The sequence below is a fragment of the Gekko japonicus genome, unplaced genomic scaffold (genome assembly GCF_001447785.1).
Source record: "Gekko japonicus isolate JY-2015 unplaced genomic scaffold, Gekko_japonicus_V1.1 scaffold55, whole genome shotgun sequence".
NCBI lineage: Eukaryota > Metazoa > Chordata > Lepidosauria > Squamata > Gekkonidae > Gekko > Gekko japonicus.
The window spans coordinates 405,584-421,995 of NW_015160837.1; the positions used below are offsets into that span (position 1 = coordinate 405,584).

At 46.0% G+C, this 16,412-nt stretch overlaps 1 protein-coding gene across 1 annotated transcript in view; it reads left to right on the forward strand.

Moving 5' to 3' along the window:
• Positions 1-16,412, forward strand: part of UGDH (UDP-glucose 6-dehydrogenase) — a 33,739-nt gene that overhangs the window by 10,474 nt on the left and 6,853 nt on the right. Inside the window, exons 2-7 of the mRNA XM_015418223.1 lie at positions 142-310; positions 1,970-2,071; positions 4,493-4,693; positions 4,783-4,980; positions 5,526-5,673; positions 13,849-13,943. Of these exons, the coding sequence (XP_015273709.1) occupies positions 149-310; positions 1,970-2,071; positions 4,493-4,693; positions 4,783-4,980; positions 5,526-5,673; positions 13,849-13,943 (906 nt within the window). The 5' untranslated portion in view covers positions 142-148. The remainder of the gene's footprint in view (positions 1-141; positions 311-1,969; positions 2,072-4,492; positions 4,694-4,782; positions 4,981-5,525; positions 5,674-13,848; positions 13,944-16,412) is intronic.

Here is a 16,412-nt window from a genome sequence, read left to right on the forward strand (position 1 = left end):
CGAGATGAAAGAGTACGAATATTTGAGTACGAATATGAAACAACCAGGAAATGTTCCAGTTTGGTAATTTAAGAATCTGACTGGTTTTACAGTTTTAAATCCTGTAAACTGATCCTGTTCCATTTTGTTTGTTCTCACCAGAGCCATCATGTTTGAAATTAAGAAAATCTGCTGCATTGGTGCTGGGTACGTTGGTGGGCCAACCTGTAGTGTCATTGCACACATGTGCCCCAAAGTTAAGGTCACAGTTGTTGATGTCAATGAAGCCAGAATTAGAGCATGGAATTCGGAGACACTTCCCATTTATGAGGTAAATCTGGATTTAGCAATATACTTCACCGCCTTTAGTTCTCCTTGTTTCTTATAATGCAGCTTTTCTCTGGTACAGCTCGTTGTTGCACACTTCTGCAAAAGTGCATCACTTAGAAATGGTGTTTGTTGCTTGCATTTGGATCTTCCTCCAAAGAGTTTCAAGGTGGCTACAGGGGTCATAGGTATTGCAAACACACATGTAGGGTCAAAGTCATTCACGCATGTTGCAAATTCATGAGTGAGAGAGAGAATGAGAAGGAAGAACAACGGGCAGGTAGAAACGTTTCTTTTTGTGCCTTTTCCTCCATTTAAATGCCCTCCAAAGTTTCCATAGATGGGAGGGGGGGACAGATACAGCAGCTGTTCTTGTTTTTTTCCGTATGCATCTTCAGGTGGGGGAAAGATGTGGGAGGAAAAGGATTAAATATCTCTTCCCATGTGACCTTTTCCCTAAACACCTGCTAATTCAGGTTTTTTAAAGTGTGAATATTTCTGATCCCGATTTTCTGGTCATTATATTACTTAATTTATACAGCCATGTGACCGAGTTTGTGGCTATGGCTCAGTGACAGAGTTTGTACTTTGCATGCGGAAGGTCCCAGGTTCAATCCTTGGCATCTCCAGTTAAAAGAACCAGGCAGTAGGTGATGGGAAGCCACTGCCAGTCTGTGTAGACAGTACTGACCTTGATGGACAAAGGGTCTGATTCGATATAGAGCAGATTCATGTTTTAACTTTTTTCATGGCTGAGACCTACAAGTCAATCTCAAGTTGCTTCGGTAACCGGTCTTCACATTGTACCTGAGTCCCAGCAAAAATGCCCGCTGGAATGTTAATCTTCTTCATAAACTGGGTGTGGCCTCTGGCGTTTCTTTAACGCAGGATCCGTGACTTATATGTGCCATCGAAGAGCTTTCTCCCTTGCACGAGTAAATGCCTTTCCATCAAAAATACTGTATGGTAGGTTTCAAAATATTCCTAAGCACGAACGGAGATGTGACTGCGGCTCTACCTCTCTTGATTCAATTGAGCACATACTGTTAGACTGTTCGTTGCATGCATCTGCTAGGGAAAAATGGTTAAATACTTGGTTGCAGGGTAAACATCACCTCCCTAATAAAATAAAATGTCAAATTCTATTGAATGATACAACGGTAGCGATTACTGTGGCAGTGGCCAATTTTTTAGTTGATGTGATAAGAGTGAAAAACGTGGGAAACTCCGTTTTATGATTTTATAATTATCTCAGACTTTTAGCTGATTGTGTTATTTACTGTCTCTGATTTTAACATTGTATATGCCATTAAAGGTCTATTGGTTGATTGATTGACTTATATGTGAAATGTCGCAAATAAATTCTCTCTCATCGTTTGCTGGTTCAAACGTAACTAGGGCTTTAGACTGAAGAGGAAGTACCTGGACAACTGGATGGGAGGAAAGTGCAGGGAGCGGGGGAGATCGTGTAAGCCTGAGGATTCCCCAGGCTGATTCACATCCTATTGTACCATGGTTTAGTGTTAGGTCTGGGCCAAGCGATTGAGCAACATTATCGTGAGCTCATACATGTGGAGGAATCTCCTTTTTTTTAATGCTGTTTGCTCAAATGTACTTGTATAAAGCCTTTTAACCCTCAGAAAACTTCTTGATGATTCTCCAGCCAGGGTTAAAAGAAGTGGTTGAGTCCTGTAGAGGGAAGAACCTCTTTTTTTCCACCAATATCGATGATGCCATCAGAGAAGCTGATCTCGTGTTTATTTCTGTAAGTAATTTGCCCTGGAATAATTTCTGCTGTATTGAGCATACTTAGCTGTGGAAGAGATCCGGGAAACACAGGCTGTTCCAACCCACATTAGCCATGAGCTTCTGTTACAGTGAGTTCAACTTAAAGACGGGTGGGGATGATGGAAGGGGGAGGGATTCCAAGGACAAAAAGGCTCTGCCGTTTTGTGTGTGCTCCACATGTATGTAGGGCCAATTCCTGCTTCACTTTTAAGCCATATTTTTCAGGCCAGTTTGGCCATGGATCCTGGAGGGTTGGGAGTTTTTTTGTCCTCTTCTGGGCATAGAGCAGGGGTCACCAGGGGTGTGGGGGGGAGGTATTTGTAAATTTCCTGCCTTGTACAGGGGGTTGGACTAGATGACCCTGGAGACCCCTTCTAACTATATGATTCTATGATTCTAAAGTTGTTTATATGAAAAAAAAACCCTTGTACAGTGCTGACATTTGCGGATATGAATGTCAAGATTTTCCTACAGTAAACATGCAAGGGGTTATTGGGAAAAAGTTATGCCCCTGCCACCATTATTGCAGGGAATCTTGTAGCATGATTCTATGCACATCCATTCAGAATTAAGTTCTACTGAGTTCAGTGGGAATTGTTTTCAGTAGGTCTGCATATGCATAGCACTGCAACCTCAGCCATCACAACCCTCTTGTGCCATTAACAAGTGACAGTGCTGCAAGTTTATTTTACAATTTAAACTTGAGATGTTTTTTTTTTTTGCATCAGTGTTTTGAAAGTGAAGTGTGGATCAGATCTAGGGTTGCCAAATGGGGCCAGGGGGCGGGGAATCCCCCGCTTTGACGGCCCGATTTTTGACGCGACAAAAATTGGGCCCGGGGGAAACCCCACCCCCGCGTGCGACGTCAAAACAATTTGGCAACCCTAATCAGATCTGTCTTAGCATCGTTGTGGGAGAGGGGTGTGTGTATGTGTTAGAATTAGGGTAACGGCGGGGAAATAGAAGACCGAAAGTTCAGCTGTCAAAGTACTCTCTCATTCCTTGCTTGGTTGATTGAAGGGAAGAGATCATTGCAAATCAGGACTAGCCTGTGTTTCCTCCAGGCAAAGACTTGGGGAAGCAGAAAGTAGACAGTGTAGAAACGTTCATTCAAGATTAAACATCTGCGCAGCAGCAAAGCTGCAGCAATGTAGTGAATGGTTCTTTTCACAAGATCCTGCATGAATCTAGCAATTTTTTTTTTAGGAGCCACAAGAAGCAATTGGCAGGTCTGTTTTCTGTTTATCTACCCCGCCACCCGGCAGTTGGACTGAGTAGGGAAACAGAAATCTCTCTGTGATGGAAGAATTCCTAAGACAGCTTTTCTTCAGTTGGATCTTGGATCTTTCCTCTCACATAAATGGGAGCCAAGAATGCATCAAGGCCCACTTTGGCCAATGTTAAACTGGGCGGATTTTTTTTGTACACAGATTTTTATTTTATTTTTTGGCTACACAAAGCAGTCTTCTTAATTCAGTGTTGAGCAATAGGCTATATTTAAATGAATCGGCTCATGCACAGAAGCTGTGACTGTGCATATTGTCTTGGAAGGGGTTAACAGTCCTGTAGACAGGTACATGTCGCCATGGGGATACTTCAAAAAGAGGAACCACACAATTTGCACGAGTGTACAACCACTTGAACTGGGTGATTAAGATGCTCAAGTGGTTAAGATGCTGAACTGCAGACTGGAGGAAGGTCTGTAGTTCAGCAGTTCGAGACCCGAGTGTGCCGCATAACGGAGTGAGCTCCCGTCTCTGGTCCCCACTCCTGCCAACCTAGCAGTTCGAAAGCAAGAAATTGCAAGTAGATAAATAGGTACCACTTTGGTGGGAAGGTAACAGCATTCCGTGCGCCTCGGCATCTAGTCATGCCAGCCACATGACCACGGAAACGTCTTTGGACAGCGCTGGCTTTTCGGCTTGGAGACGGAGATGAGCACCGCAACCCTAGAGTCGGATTCGACTGGCTTTCGAGCAAGGGAAACCTTTACCTTTACCTTACAACCACAGTACAGGACTTGAGTTTTGCCAAGGCTCAGGAGGCCCGCAAATGAAGCAAAGATAGGAGATGGCACAAACCTGGAGCACCAGAGGCCTGTTTATTGGTCTGATGGTTAGTTTGCTTCTCCAGGCAAGACATCCTAGAAGATACACAAGCTGAACCCCCGTCTGCCATTCCTCAAGTTCTAGTTTAGGGCTTGAACATCAGGCATAAGTCCCGACATCCTGCGACACAGGTTTAGTCCTCTAGGCCTTCATAGGAAATCGGCTTTTCTTTTGAGATGGTTATCCAGAGTTTAATTTTACATTTTGCCATGACAGCTAAGGAAGGAGATATCTGTAGGTTCTCCCCCCCCCCGCCCTAAGGATTGCCCTTTGACTTTACCCGTCATTAGGTGAACACCCCAACAAAGACCTACGGCATGGGAAAAGGCCGGGCGGCAGACCTGAAATACATTGAGGCCTGCGCAAGGCGGATTGTGCAAAACTCAAACGGTTATAAAATTGTGACTGAGAAGAGCACTGTCCCCGTCCGTGCTGCAGAGAGCATCCGACGTATATTCGACGCCAACACCAAACCCGACTTGAATTTGCAGGTAGAGTAACAAGCGCTTATCTGTTCTGGATTGAGCGGACTCTGGTCTCTTGTACGCCCTTCAGGTTGATCTGTTGTCTTTGTGTGCAGGTCCTGTCTAACCCAGAATTCCTAGCAGAAGGCACAGCAATTAAGGACCTGAAGAATCCAGACCGAGTGCTGATTGGGGGAGATGAAACTCCTGAGGGCCAGAAAGCAGTTCGAGCTCTGTGTGCTATCTATGAGCAATGGGTGCCCAACGAGAAAATCCTTACAACCAATACATGGTCATCTGAACTTTCCAAACTGGTTGGTACTGTCTAAAATGACTTTCTTCAGTACAGCAAAGGAAGTATAAAATGTCACATTAGTTAGTAGTAGATCTACATTCTCTGGAAGCCTGGCTATTAACAAAATACCACTTAATCCTAAGAAGCAGGTGTCATCCTTTAAACTGTTTCTCCACCAAAAGGTTTTCAGATAGCTCCTCTGATTTTTCAGCTACAAATCCATGGTGTTCAGGCAATGCTTACACCGTTTAATTTAATGGATGTGGTTTGGATTTCCAGTTCTTTGGAATCCCAATTTCCTCTAACATTCATCGACCTAGTCTATATCTGCCCAGTCTCTCCATGACATGATAGTAGCTAGAAAGATTATGGATATCAGAGACCATGGACTAGGAATTTGCTGATCCCTGGTACTTGGGGGGGGGGGGTTCAGTGGTCCATTTTGTAACATTTTTTTACCTGCTCCGGTATAGATACTGACACGTACTGGCTTTACCTTGTCCACTGTTGATTCCAGCAGAAACTAACGTCCTTGTTCTGTTTTTCTGTACTCTTCATCTCCAGGCGGCTAATGCTTTCCTTGCCCAGAGAATTAGCAGCATCAATTCCATAAGTGCTCTCTGTGAAGCAACAGGTGCTGATGTGGAAGAGGTCGCAAGGGCCATTGGAATGGACCAAAGAATTGGAAATAAGTTTCTGAAAGCCAGTGTTGGTAAGTCATACGAATGATCTCTTGAAGCTGTACATTGTGTAGACGGCAGGCATTTATAAACGAGCTCCGTAGAACTCTAAAAAGTGGGGATTTTTTCTGACTTTCCCGTTATGATTGCCACAACGTACCCATATTTTTCCTATCAGGTTCCAGTTAACCTTGCATGTTTTCCAACTCTTGGCAAAGGAGTTGAGCCTCATAGGAGCAATGCCGCTGTCCTGTCACTTCTGTGGGTCAGCTGTCCTGTGGAAGGGACTGTGGGTTAACAAGCAAGTGGCTTGCCAATCCAGACATCCAGATATGAGCTCTCTGACAGCTAGTGTATGGAGAGTGCTGGTAACCTAGCGAAGCTGCACTGCTTCCTGGTTGGAGGGCCTGGGACAAGAGTTACCAGGTCTTACCTGCAATGTTCCCTCTAAGCCGTGGAGTCTTGTGAGCAAAAATTCCACTTTGTGAGCGACTGGCATCAAAGTTGTGAGCGAGCGACTTGGCTACTGCATAAATTAGATTACTCTGGAGCCCTCCTTCATGAGCTAAGACAAAAATGTGTGAGCTGGAGGCTAAAAAACTGTGAGCTAGCTCACACTAACTCAACTTAGAGGGAACACTGCTTCCCTGGCTGCCAGTGGGGGAGGGGGTGTCCCGGTCAGTGTTCCCTCTAAGCTGAGTTGGTGTGAGCTAGCTCACAGTTTTTTAGCTTCCAGCTCACACATTTTTGTCTTCACTCAGAAAGGATGGGGCTCCAGAGCAGAGTAATGTATGCAGTAGCCAAATCACTCGCTCACAACTTTAATGCCAGTAGCTCACAAAGCAGAATTTTTGCTCACAACACTCCACAGCTGGGAGGGAACATTGGTCTCGGTCCTCCTGGAGGTCCTAGGCGCGTGTGTGAAGCATGCACACCGTGGTGACGTCACCCGGAAGTGATGTCATCGCACCTGGAAGTGATGTCATCGCACAGGGCATGTTGCAGGGGACGTTCTATCGCAGGGGTGGCCAAACTTGCTTGACGTAAGAAGCCACACAGAATAAACGTCAGATGTTTGAGAGCCGCAAGACATGAACAAATATGACACATGTTTTTTATTAAAAATATGTAAATTTGCTCTTTATTAACATTAAATTAGACTGTGTGAAAGAGCCGCATGCGGCTCCCGAGCTGCAATTTGGCCACCACTGCTCCATCGTTTAAGGAAAAACTCTATGGTTTTTCCTCAAATGATTGACCGTCCTCCCCACAACATGTAGGGTTGCCAAGTCAGGTGTTGCCCCACAGCGGGGGACTCCTGGCTGGCGTCTGGAGTGCGTGCGCTTTGCGCACATCGCGCACACGTCACCCAGAAGTGACGTGATACGCCAGGCACGCTGGGGGTGGGGCCACGACCATCCGAGGGAAAACCATAAAGTTTTCCCTCAGATGACTGTGGCCCCGCCCCCAGCGCGCCCTGCCCCCGGGGGGACTTGGCAAGCCTAACAACATGCCATGTGCAGTGCAATGAACTGGGTGCTTTGGGGGCATGGTTCTCCCCAAAACTGGGGAAACCCCCCCCCCGCCCCCGTAGGGTGAATGTCAGCCCTAGCTGGGACTGTGCATACTGATTACTTCATTTATACATTTATATAGGTTAGGCTGCAAGGGTACGATTTGTCTAAGGCAGGGGCTCCCAACCTTTTTGAGCACGCAGGCACATTTGGAAACCTGACACGGCATGGTGGGCGGAGTAACAAAATGGCTGCCACAAAACAGCCGCTGCAGGAGGCGGAGCCAGCCACAATGATTGCCACAGCTTAACTTCACGCTATATGTTTCTGGCTTAGGCTAAATCCCCCCAGCCCCTGGACTGGTCCGCTTAATCTTTTCAGATAATTTTTGTTCAAAGTGGATGAAGGCAATGCAGGACAAATTGTCACTTCTTGATTTCTGTAGTGCGGCATTGTTGTGTCTTGGTTACCAAGGAGCTGAAGCCATAGTCAAACCAAAGAGCCAGTTTGGTGTAGTGGTTAAGTGTGCGGACTCTAATCTGGGAGAACCGGGTTTGATTCCCCACTCCTCCACTTGCACCTGGCTGGATGACCTTGGCCAAGCCGTAGTTCTGACAAGAGCTGTCCTTGAAAGAGCAGGTCTTGAAAGAGCTCTCTCAGCCCCACCTACCTCACAGGGTGTCTGTTGTGGGGAGGGGAAGGGAAAGGAGATTGTAAGCCACCCTGAGACTCTGAGGAGAATCTCCTCCTCCTCCTCCAAAAATTATGGGATATCTCGCTTCAGATGGACAGATCACGTGTCTATTCCATTCTGGCAGTGGGAAACTGTAATCAAAATTTTGTTTCAGCCAATTACCTTCACTTGCTGCAATTTCCTAAGCATCATACAGCCTTTACCATGGCCTGACTCAACGTGTTACCAATCTACCTTGCTTGAAGGGAGATATGCATGTGTCCCATGTGTGAAGCATCTCTGTCTTTGTCAATCTGGATCGATAGAGACAATTGAACACATCCTTTTACACTGTTGGCTCTACCAGAACATCTGGTCCAGATTGCCAGGCAGATCTAATCAAATTTATACCCCTCTGCTTCTTGCCAATTGCTGTAATGAAATTACTTCCAAGGTGGGGAGGTTTTGTGCCTTGGCAGGTTTAATTAGGCAGCAGAACTTGATCCTGTTTTAATGTACTTATTTTAACTAACACATTTTACTTATAGCTCCAGTTTTAATTCCAATGTATTTTAACTAAGAATTCTTCAACACGTAACTGACCTCTGATCATAATAATGAACTTTTCTTTTTCTTTCTTTTTTTTTTTTTTTCTTTTTATCGCCAATGTTGGATCAGGCCAAAGGCCCATCCAGTCCAACACTCTGTGTCACACAGTGGCCAGAAATACCAGTGCCATCAGGAGGTCCAGCAGTGGGGCCAGGACATTAGAAGCCCTCCCACTGTTGACCCCCCCCAAGCACCAAGAAGACAGAGCATCACTTGCCCCAGAGCCCCTAGCTATACCTTGTGGCTAATAGCCACTGATGGACCTCTGCTCCATATGCTTATCTAATTCCCTTTTGAAGCCATCCATGCTTGTAGCACCCACCACTTCCTGTGGCAGTGAATTCCAAGTGTTAATCACTCTTTGGGTGAAGAAGTACTTCCTTTTATCCATTCTAACCCGACCGCTCTGCAGTTTCATGGAGTGCCCACGAGTTCTTGTATTGTGAGAAAGGGAGAAAAGTACCTCTTTCTTTACCTGCTCTTTCCCATGCATAATCTTATAAACCTCGATCATGTCACCCCTCAGTCGTCTTTTCTCCAAGCTAAAGAGCCCTAAGCGCTTTAACCTTTCCTCATAGGGAAAGTGTTCCAACCCTTTTATCATTCGAGTTGCCCTTTTCTGCACTTTTTCCAAAGCTATAATATCCTTTTTAAGGTGTGGTGACCAGAACTGCACACAGTATTCCAAATGAGGTCTCACCATTGATTTATATAGGGGCATTATGATATTGGCTGATCTGTTTTCAATACCCTTCCTAATAATCCCCAGCATAGCATTGGCCTTCTTTATTGCAGTCACACACTGTCTCGACATTTTCAGTGAGTTATCCACTACAACTCCAAGATCTCTCTCTTGCTCAGTCTCTGCCAGTTCAGACCCCATCAATGTGTATTTATATTTAGGATTTTTGGCTCCAATGTGCATCACCTTGCACTTGGCCACATTGAACCCCATTTGCCATGTTGACGCCCACTCGCCCATCCTTGACAGATCCCCTTGGAGTGCCTCACAATCCTCACTGGTTTTCACCACCCTGAACAACTTTGTATCATCCGCAAATTTAGCCACTTCACTGCTTACTCCCATCTCCAAATCATTAATGAACAAGTTAAAAAGCAGTGGACCAAGTACTGATCCCTGCGGTACCCCACTGCTTACCACCCTCCACTGAGAAAATTGCCCACCTACACTCACTCTCTGTTTTCTATGAACTAGCCAGTTTTTGATCCATAAAAGGACTTGTCCTTCTATCCCATGATTTTTGAGCTTACTTAGGAGCCTTTGATGAGGAACTTTATCAAAAGCTTTCTGGAAGTCAAGGTAAATAATATCTATTGGATCCCCCTTGTCCACATGTTTGTTCACCCCCTCAAAGAACACTAACAGGTTAGTGAGACAAGATCTTCCCTTACAGAAACCGTGCTGAGTCTGCCTCAATAGGTTTTGTTCATCTATGTGCCTACTAATTCTTTCCTTAATAATGGTTTCCACCAATTTACCCGGTATCGACGTCAGACTGACTGGCCTGTAATTTCCCGGATCTCCTCTGGAACCCTTTTTAAAGATGGGAGTGACATTAGCTACCTTCCAATCCTCAGGAATGGAGGCAGATTTTAAGGAAAGATTACATATCTTTGTCAGGAGATCTACAAGTTCACATTTGAGTTCTTTCAGAACTCTCGGATGTATGCCATCTGGGCCTGGTGATTTTTCAGTTTTTAAGTTGTCTATCAGTTTTAGGACCTCCTCTCTCATCACCTCAATCTGACTCAGGTCTTCCAACACCCCTCCTGAAATCAGTGGTTCTGGAGTGGGCAAGCACTTCTCATCTTCCACAGTGAAGACGGAGGCAAAAAATGCATTTAGCTTCTCAGCCATTTCCCTATCATCCTTCAATACTCCTTTTACCCCTTGGTCGTCCAAGGGCCCCACTGCCTCCCTGGCTGGTTTCCTGTTTCTAATGTATTTGAAGAAAGTTTTATTGTTGGTTTTTACGTTTTTTGCTATATGCTCCTCATATTCCCTTTTTGCCTGCCTGACCTCAGACTTGCATTTTATTTGCCATAGCCTGTGTTCCGTTTTATCAGCCTCACTGTGACTAGCTTTCCACTGCTTAAAGGAATTCTTTTTACTTTTTACAGCCTCCATTACTCTGTTTGTTAACCATGCAGGCTTTTTCCTATACCTGTTTGTGCCTTTCCTAACCTGCGGAATATATATTTTTTGAGCTTCTAGGATCGTAGTTTTAAATAGATCCCAAGCTTCCCCAATTGTTTTGACCCTTTCTACTTTTCCTTTCAGTTTCCTCCCCACGTGTCCCCTCATATCAGAGAAATTACCCCTTTTAAAGTTAAAAATGGTTGTGTGAGTCTTTTTGGCCAATTCTCTATTTGTACAAATGATGAACTCAACAACATTATGATCACTGTTTCCAAGCGGTGCAATCACTTTTACATCTCTCACCAGGTCTTGAGTGTTACTTAGGACCAAATCAAGGATCGCCTCTCCCCTGGTAGGTTCCGTGACCATCTGCTCCATAGCACAGTCATTTAGAGTGTCTAGAAACTCAATCTCTTTTTCCCGACTAGAACACATATTGACCCAATCAATGTGTGGGTAGTTAAAATCACCTATTATTACACAGTGTTTTTGTCTAGTTGCTATCTTTAAGGCATTCATCATTTTATAATCCTCCTCTATCTTTTGATCTGGTGGGCGATAACAAACTCCCAGTGTTAAGTTTCCTTTTGGCCCCCCTATTTCAACCCATAGAACTTCCAGAAGCGAATCCAATTCACTTAGCCTCTCAATCTTTCTAGACTTTATACCCTCTCTGACATACAGAGCTACCCCACCTCCAACCCTTCCCCCCCTATCCTTCCGATATAATATATAACCGGGAATCACTGTGTCCCACTGATTTTCCTCATCCCACCAAGTTTCAGAAATACCCACAATGTCTATTTTTCCCTCCGACACCAAGCACTCCAACTCCCCGATTTTACCTCGGACACTTCTAGCATTTGTATAGAAACAGCTGTAATTTCCCTTACAAGTTAAGCCTGCATCCTTCCTCTTGCTATCTCGAGTCGTTGTCCGGCAGTCCATGTCACCAGCCATGGCCTCTGTGGACAATTTCAATCCACCTCCCTGTAGAAAAGCAACCGGTACCCCCTCACCTCTCTCAGATGAGCCAACCCGAACCAGAGACTTTTCATCTCCTGTCGGCTTTCCCCCAATATTCAGTTTAAAAGCTGCTCTGCCACCTTTTTGATTTTAAGTGCCAGCAGCCTGGTTCCTTCTCGGGACAAGTGGAGACCGTCTCGCCTGTACAGCTCCCTCTTGTTCCAAAAAGTATCCCAGTGCCTAACAAACCTGAACCCTTCCCCCCTACACCATCGTCTCATCCACGCATTGAGACTCCTGATCTCTGCCTGTCTCTCCGGCCCTGCGCGTGGAACAGGTAACACTTCTGAGAAGGCTACCTTGGAGGTCCTGGACCTAAGTTTCCTGCCCAGCAGCCTAAATTTCTCCTCCAGGACCTCACGACTGCATTTCCCCACATCGTTGGTGCCGACATGCACCACGACCACTGGCTCCTCCCCAGCACTATCTACCAGCCTATCTAAAACACGCGTAATGTCCGCTACCTTCGCACCAGGCAGGCAAGTCACCATACGGTCAGTACGCGGGTTCGCCACCCAGCTGTCTACCTGCCTAAGGATCGAATCACCCACTACCAAGAGCCCCCCTCCCACCCTGCTCAGGGATGGTTCCTTGGTGCAAAAGGATACCCGCTCACCAGCTGGGGAAGAGGTCCCTTCTGAGGGCACATTCCCCTTATCCTCAGCACGGTGCCCTGTTTCCCCTAGACCCTCATGCTCCCTGACAGCAGCGGGGCTGCCAGATCCAGAGTGGGACGTAGCTAACAAGTCCCCGAGAGTCTTTTCTGTGTGCCTAGCTGACTGTCTCTGCTTCTCCAGGTCAGCCACCTTGGCCTCAAGGGAGCACACACGTTCCCTGAGAACCAGGAGCTCCTTGCACCGTGGACACACCCAAGATTTCTGCCCAGTGGGCAGATAGTCATACATGTGACTTGACTTGAGTACAGTGAGTGGTGGATTTGCGGGACTCACGGTCACATGTTGGGGTGACGGCCACTGGCTTAAAAGGATTTTGAAGCAGGCTGGACAGATTTCTTGTCTCTGGGCTCTCCCGTGGCATCCGAATGGCCCCTGGATGCTGGACTAGATGGACCATTGAGCCACTTCTTAGGAAGTGAAATGTAGTAAGATACGGGTCCCACCTTTAAAGTACAGGGTGCGGTTTCACCTTTGGTGGTGAAAAAATTGTACAGTTTTCATCGGACTGCCGGATTTAATCCTTTTCTGCTTGCTTGTCAAAAACCAGTCATTTCTCTGTTTTTTAAAAGCGCTCGAGGCAATCGAACACACTGTTGCAATGAACTGAAAACAGCCTCTTCATTGATGAGCGTTTGGTCTCGTCTCCTAAGAGACAGCAGAGTGATTATGCCTCAGAATCCGAGCTCCAGCGACACAATGGTCATTTGTTTCAGGGGCACATACAGCATTCTCAGACGTCAGGCTTGCCTAGGCAGTTTTCTCTTACTTGAAAGGCTCATGAAGCTGGTTGATCTGAAGCTGGTTCATTTGGCTAATAACTGCAAGCTACCAACAAGGCCCATCGGGTGCATCTAAGGCTCTGATTCTGTACATGCTGTCTTAGGGGGGAGGGGATATTTTCTTGTATTTTTCACATTGTGTGCATGTGTCCGTGCGCACCTGGAAGTCATGGCGACCTCTGGTGACTGACTCCTACTGGGGGCCTGGAGGATATTGAGAGAGGTGGCTGAATAAAAGAAGAAGAGGAGATTGGATTTATACCCCATCCTTCACTCAGAGTGGCTTACAAACTCCTTTCCCTTCCCCTCCCCACAACAGACACCCTGTGAGGTCGGTGGGGCTGGGAGAGCTCTTGAGAGAACTGCTCTTGAGAGAACAGCTCTGAGAGAACTATGGCTTGCCCAAGGTCATCGAGCAGCTGCAAGTAGAGGAGTGGAGGATCAAACCCGGTTCTCCCAGATTAGAGTCCACGCACTTAAGCACTACACCAAACTGGCCTGCCCCCCATCCTCCCGACTGTTGGTATTCCAAGGAGGTCTCCCATCTAAGTACTTGCCAGAGTCAACCCTGCTTCGCTTCCAAGATCTGACAACGTTGGATTTGCCTGGGCTATCCAGGTCAGGGCTGTACATGCTTTATTGAGAGCAAACCCCCCTACATTCTTTGGGGTTTATTTCTGAGCAGAAGTGTGTAGAAGCAAAGATAGAAACATTTCCCATATGAGTTACATGAAGAGTAATTGCTTTTATTTGCTCCCCCCCTTGCAGGATTTGGTGGTAGCTGCTTTCAAAAAGATGTTCTCAATTTGGTTTATCTTTGTGAGGCTTTGAATTTGCCAGAAGTAGCTCGTTACTGGCAACAGGTAAGAACTTGTGTTGCGGAAATCTGTCCTCCATTAATACATTTACATTGCAGTCCTAAGTGGTTAAGACGCTGAACTGCAGGCTGTGGAAGGTCAGTAGTTCAGCAGTTCAAGACCCGAGTTGCCGCATGACGGAGTGAGCCCCTGTCTCTAGTTCCAGTTCCTGCCAACCTAGCAGTTCGAAAGCAAGAAATTGCAAGTAGATAAATAGGTACCACTTCAGTGGGAAGGTAACAGCATTCCGTGCGCCTTGGTGTTTAGTCATGCCGGCCACATGACCACGGAAACGTATTCGGACAGCGCTGGCTCTTCGGCTTTGAAACAGAGATGAGCACCTCAACCCTAGAGTCAGACTTGACTGGCTTTCGAGCAAGGGAACCTTTACCTTTTTTACCTAAACAGAGTAAAACTCAACCCTGTTGACTTCAGTAGACTTAGAATGGTGTGCCACTGTTTCGGGTTACACTATTTTATTCTTCCCTTTTTTTCCTCATTCCTTGCTTGCATTTTTTTAGTAGAACATAATGTTTTTGATGGGGAATGACAGAGAGAGGCAAACAAATGTATTACCTTCACTCCTCCTTACAAATGAGCTTTGAGTTTCGCTAGCGCTGGGGGGGGGGGATATTTAGCAAGATTCTCACTGATTTCAGTAGCGATGGGGGTGACCCTCTTACAAGCCAGTCCTGGTCCCTACGTTTGGAAATAGGCACCATTGAAATGAATAAGTTATTTCTGAATAAAGACTGATCACGGCTAGCTGTGCCTGTAAGGACAGCGCCCAGAGAGAGAGAGCAGGTGGAAAGTGTGCCCCTTCTTAGTTGTGTATCATGCAAGAAGAGGCTGGATGATTATTTGTCAGAGATGCTTTAGGCTGGTCCTATACTGGGCTAGATCAGTGGTGGCAAACCTATGGCACGGGTGCCAGAGGTGGCACTCAGAGCCCTCTCTGGGCACACGTGCCATCGCCCCAGCCAGGCCCAGACCATCATTAAAGTGTCGAATTCTCTGCCAAATAATTTTAAGTAAATGAAAGCATTTGGGATTGCTTTCCTTAATTTGTTTGGATCATCTTAAGTTAATGTATGAGTTGTTTTTTCTAAAGTAAAACCTCAGTATTCAGGCTAAATTGCCGTGTTGCGCTTTGCAATAAGTAAGTGGGTTTTGGGTCGCAGTTTGGGCACTCGGTCTCTAAAAGGTTCGCCATCACTGGACTAGATGGTCTGTATGACCCCTTCCAACTCTATGATTCTATGCAAGGTGTCCTGTTACTTCTGACATCCACTTGCACTCATGAGAATCAAGGCTGAATAATAATAATAGCAACAACAACAAAAGACATTTAATTAGTAATTGCTCCCTTTTTTGCAGTGAGGTTGAAGCAAGAATTGCTCAGATAGGTGAGCCTTGTTTTTTTGTGGGTTTTTTGGAATTCTAAGGCCTTGGTTGGATATTTCTTTTCTGAATCTGGTATATGAAGTGAGCGGGTCTCAGGCTTGCATGGTCCCTTGCTGAGCACCCCACCCACCCCAGGTAAAAAGTAATACCTAACCTGACGGGAGGCTCACCTGTACCTGGAATCTTTCTGATAGACTCGCAGGGCCACTGGGAAGCGGTGCCTGTTGTGAGATGGGAAGCCACCTTGGGTTCCTGTGGCTCCCACCTTCTGACTTCCTAGAGGGCAGTTTGACCTCCAGCACTGCACACTGGCTGAGGATGAAGGAGAGCTCTGGTAAAGACCCCGAAGGTTGTCCTCTCTGCTATGGGGTGCAAAAAAAACCCTAGACCTTTTTTTTTTTTTAAGGAACATATTTTTACCTCTGTGAAAACATCCAGCTTTCAAGTCCGATTGCTTCTTTGGCTGTTTGGGTCTCCATTGAGCTCCGTGTTATATGCCGTGACCTGTCCTGCCCCATACCTACACATACCTGTCCTATTGCCATTATAGCATTACTGGATAATTCTTTAAAGCCGGCTATTTATTTTATTGGATTTATGAATCGCCCACCCTGCAAGCAGGCTCTGGGCGATTTACAACCTTATAAACGTTTAAAATACAATTGACATATAATCAGGGCTCTTTTTGTAGAAAAAGCCCAGCAGGAACTCACTAGCATAATAGGCCACACCCAACAGCAGGAACTCATTAGCATATTGGGCCACACCCCTGACAGCACAGCTCATTAGCACATTAGGCCCCACCGCCATGCTACCGTAAGTGTGGTCATCCAGCCACACCCACCTTTTGCTTGTTATTCTGTTTACCTTGTTTGTTGTCAAAACCCTGGGCCTTTTTTTGTAGCAGGAACTGCTTTGCATGTTAGGCCACACACCCCTAATGTAGCCAATCCTAATGAGTTTCTGCTGTTGGGTGTGGCCTATTATGCTAATGAGTTCCTGCTGGGCGTGGCCAACTTGGGAGCCAGCCGGAACTCCGTTCCTGTGCGTTCCTGCCCAAAAATAGCCCTG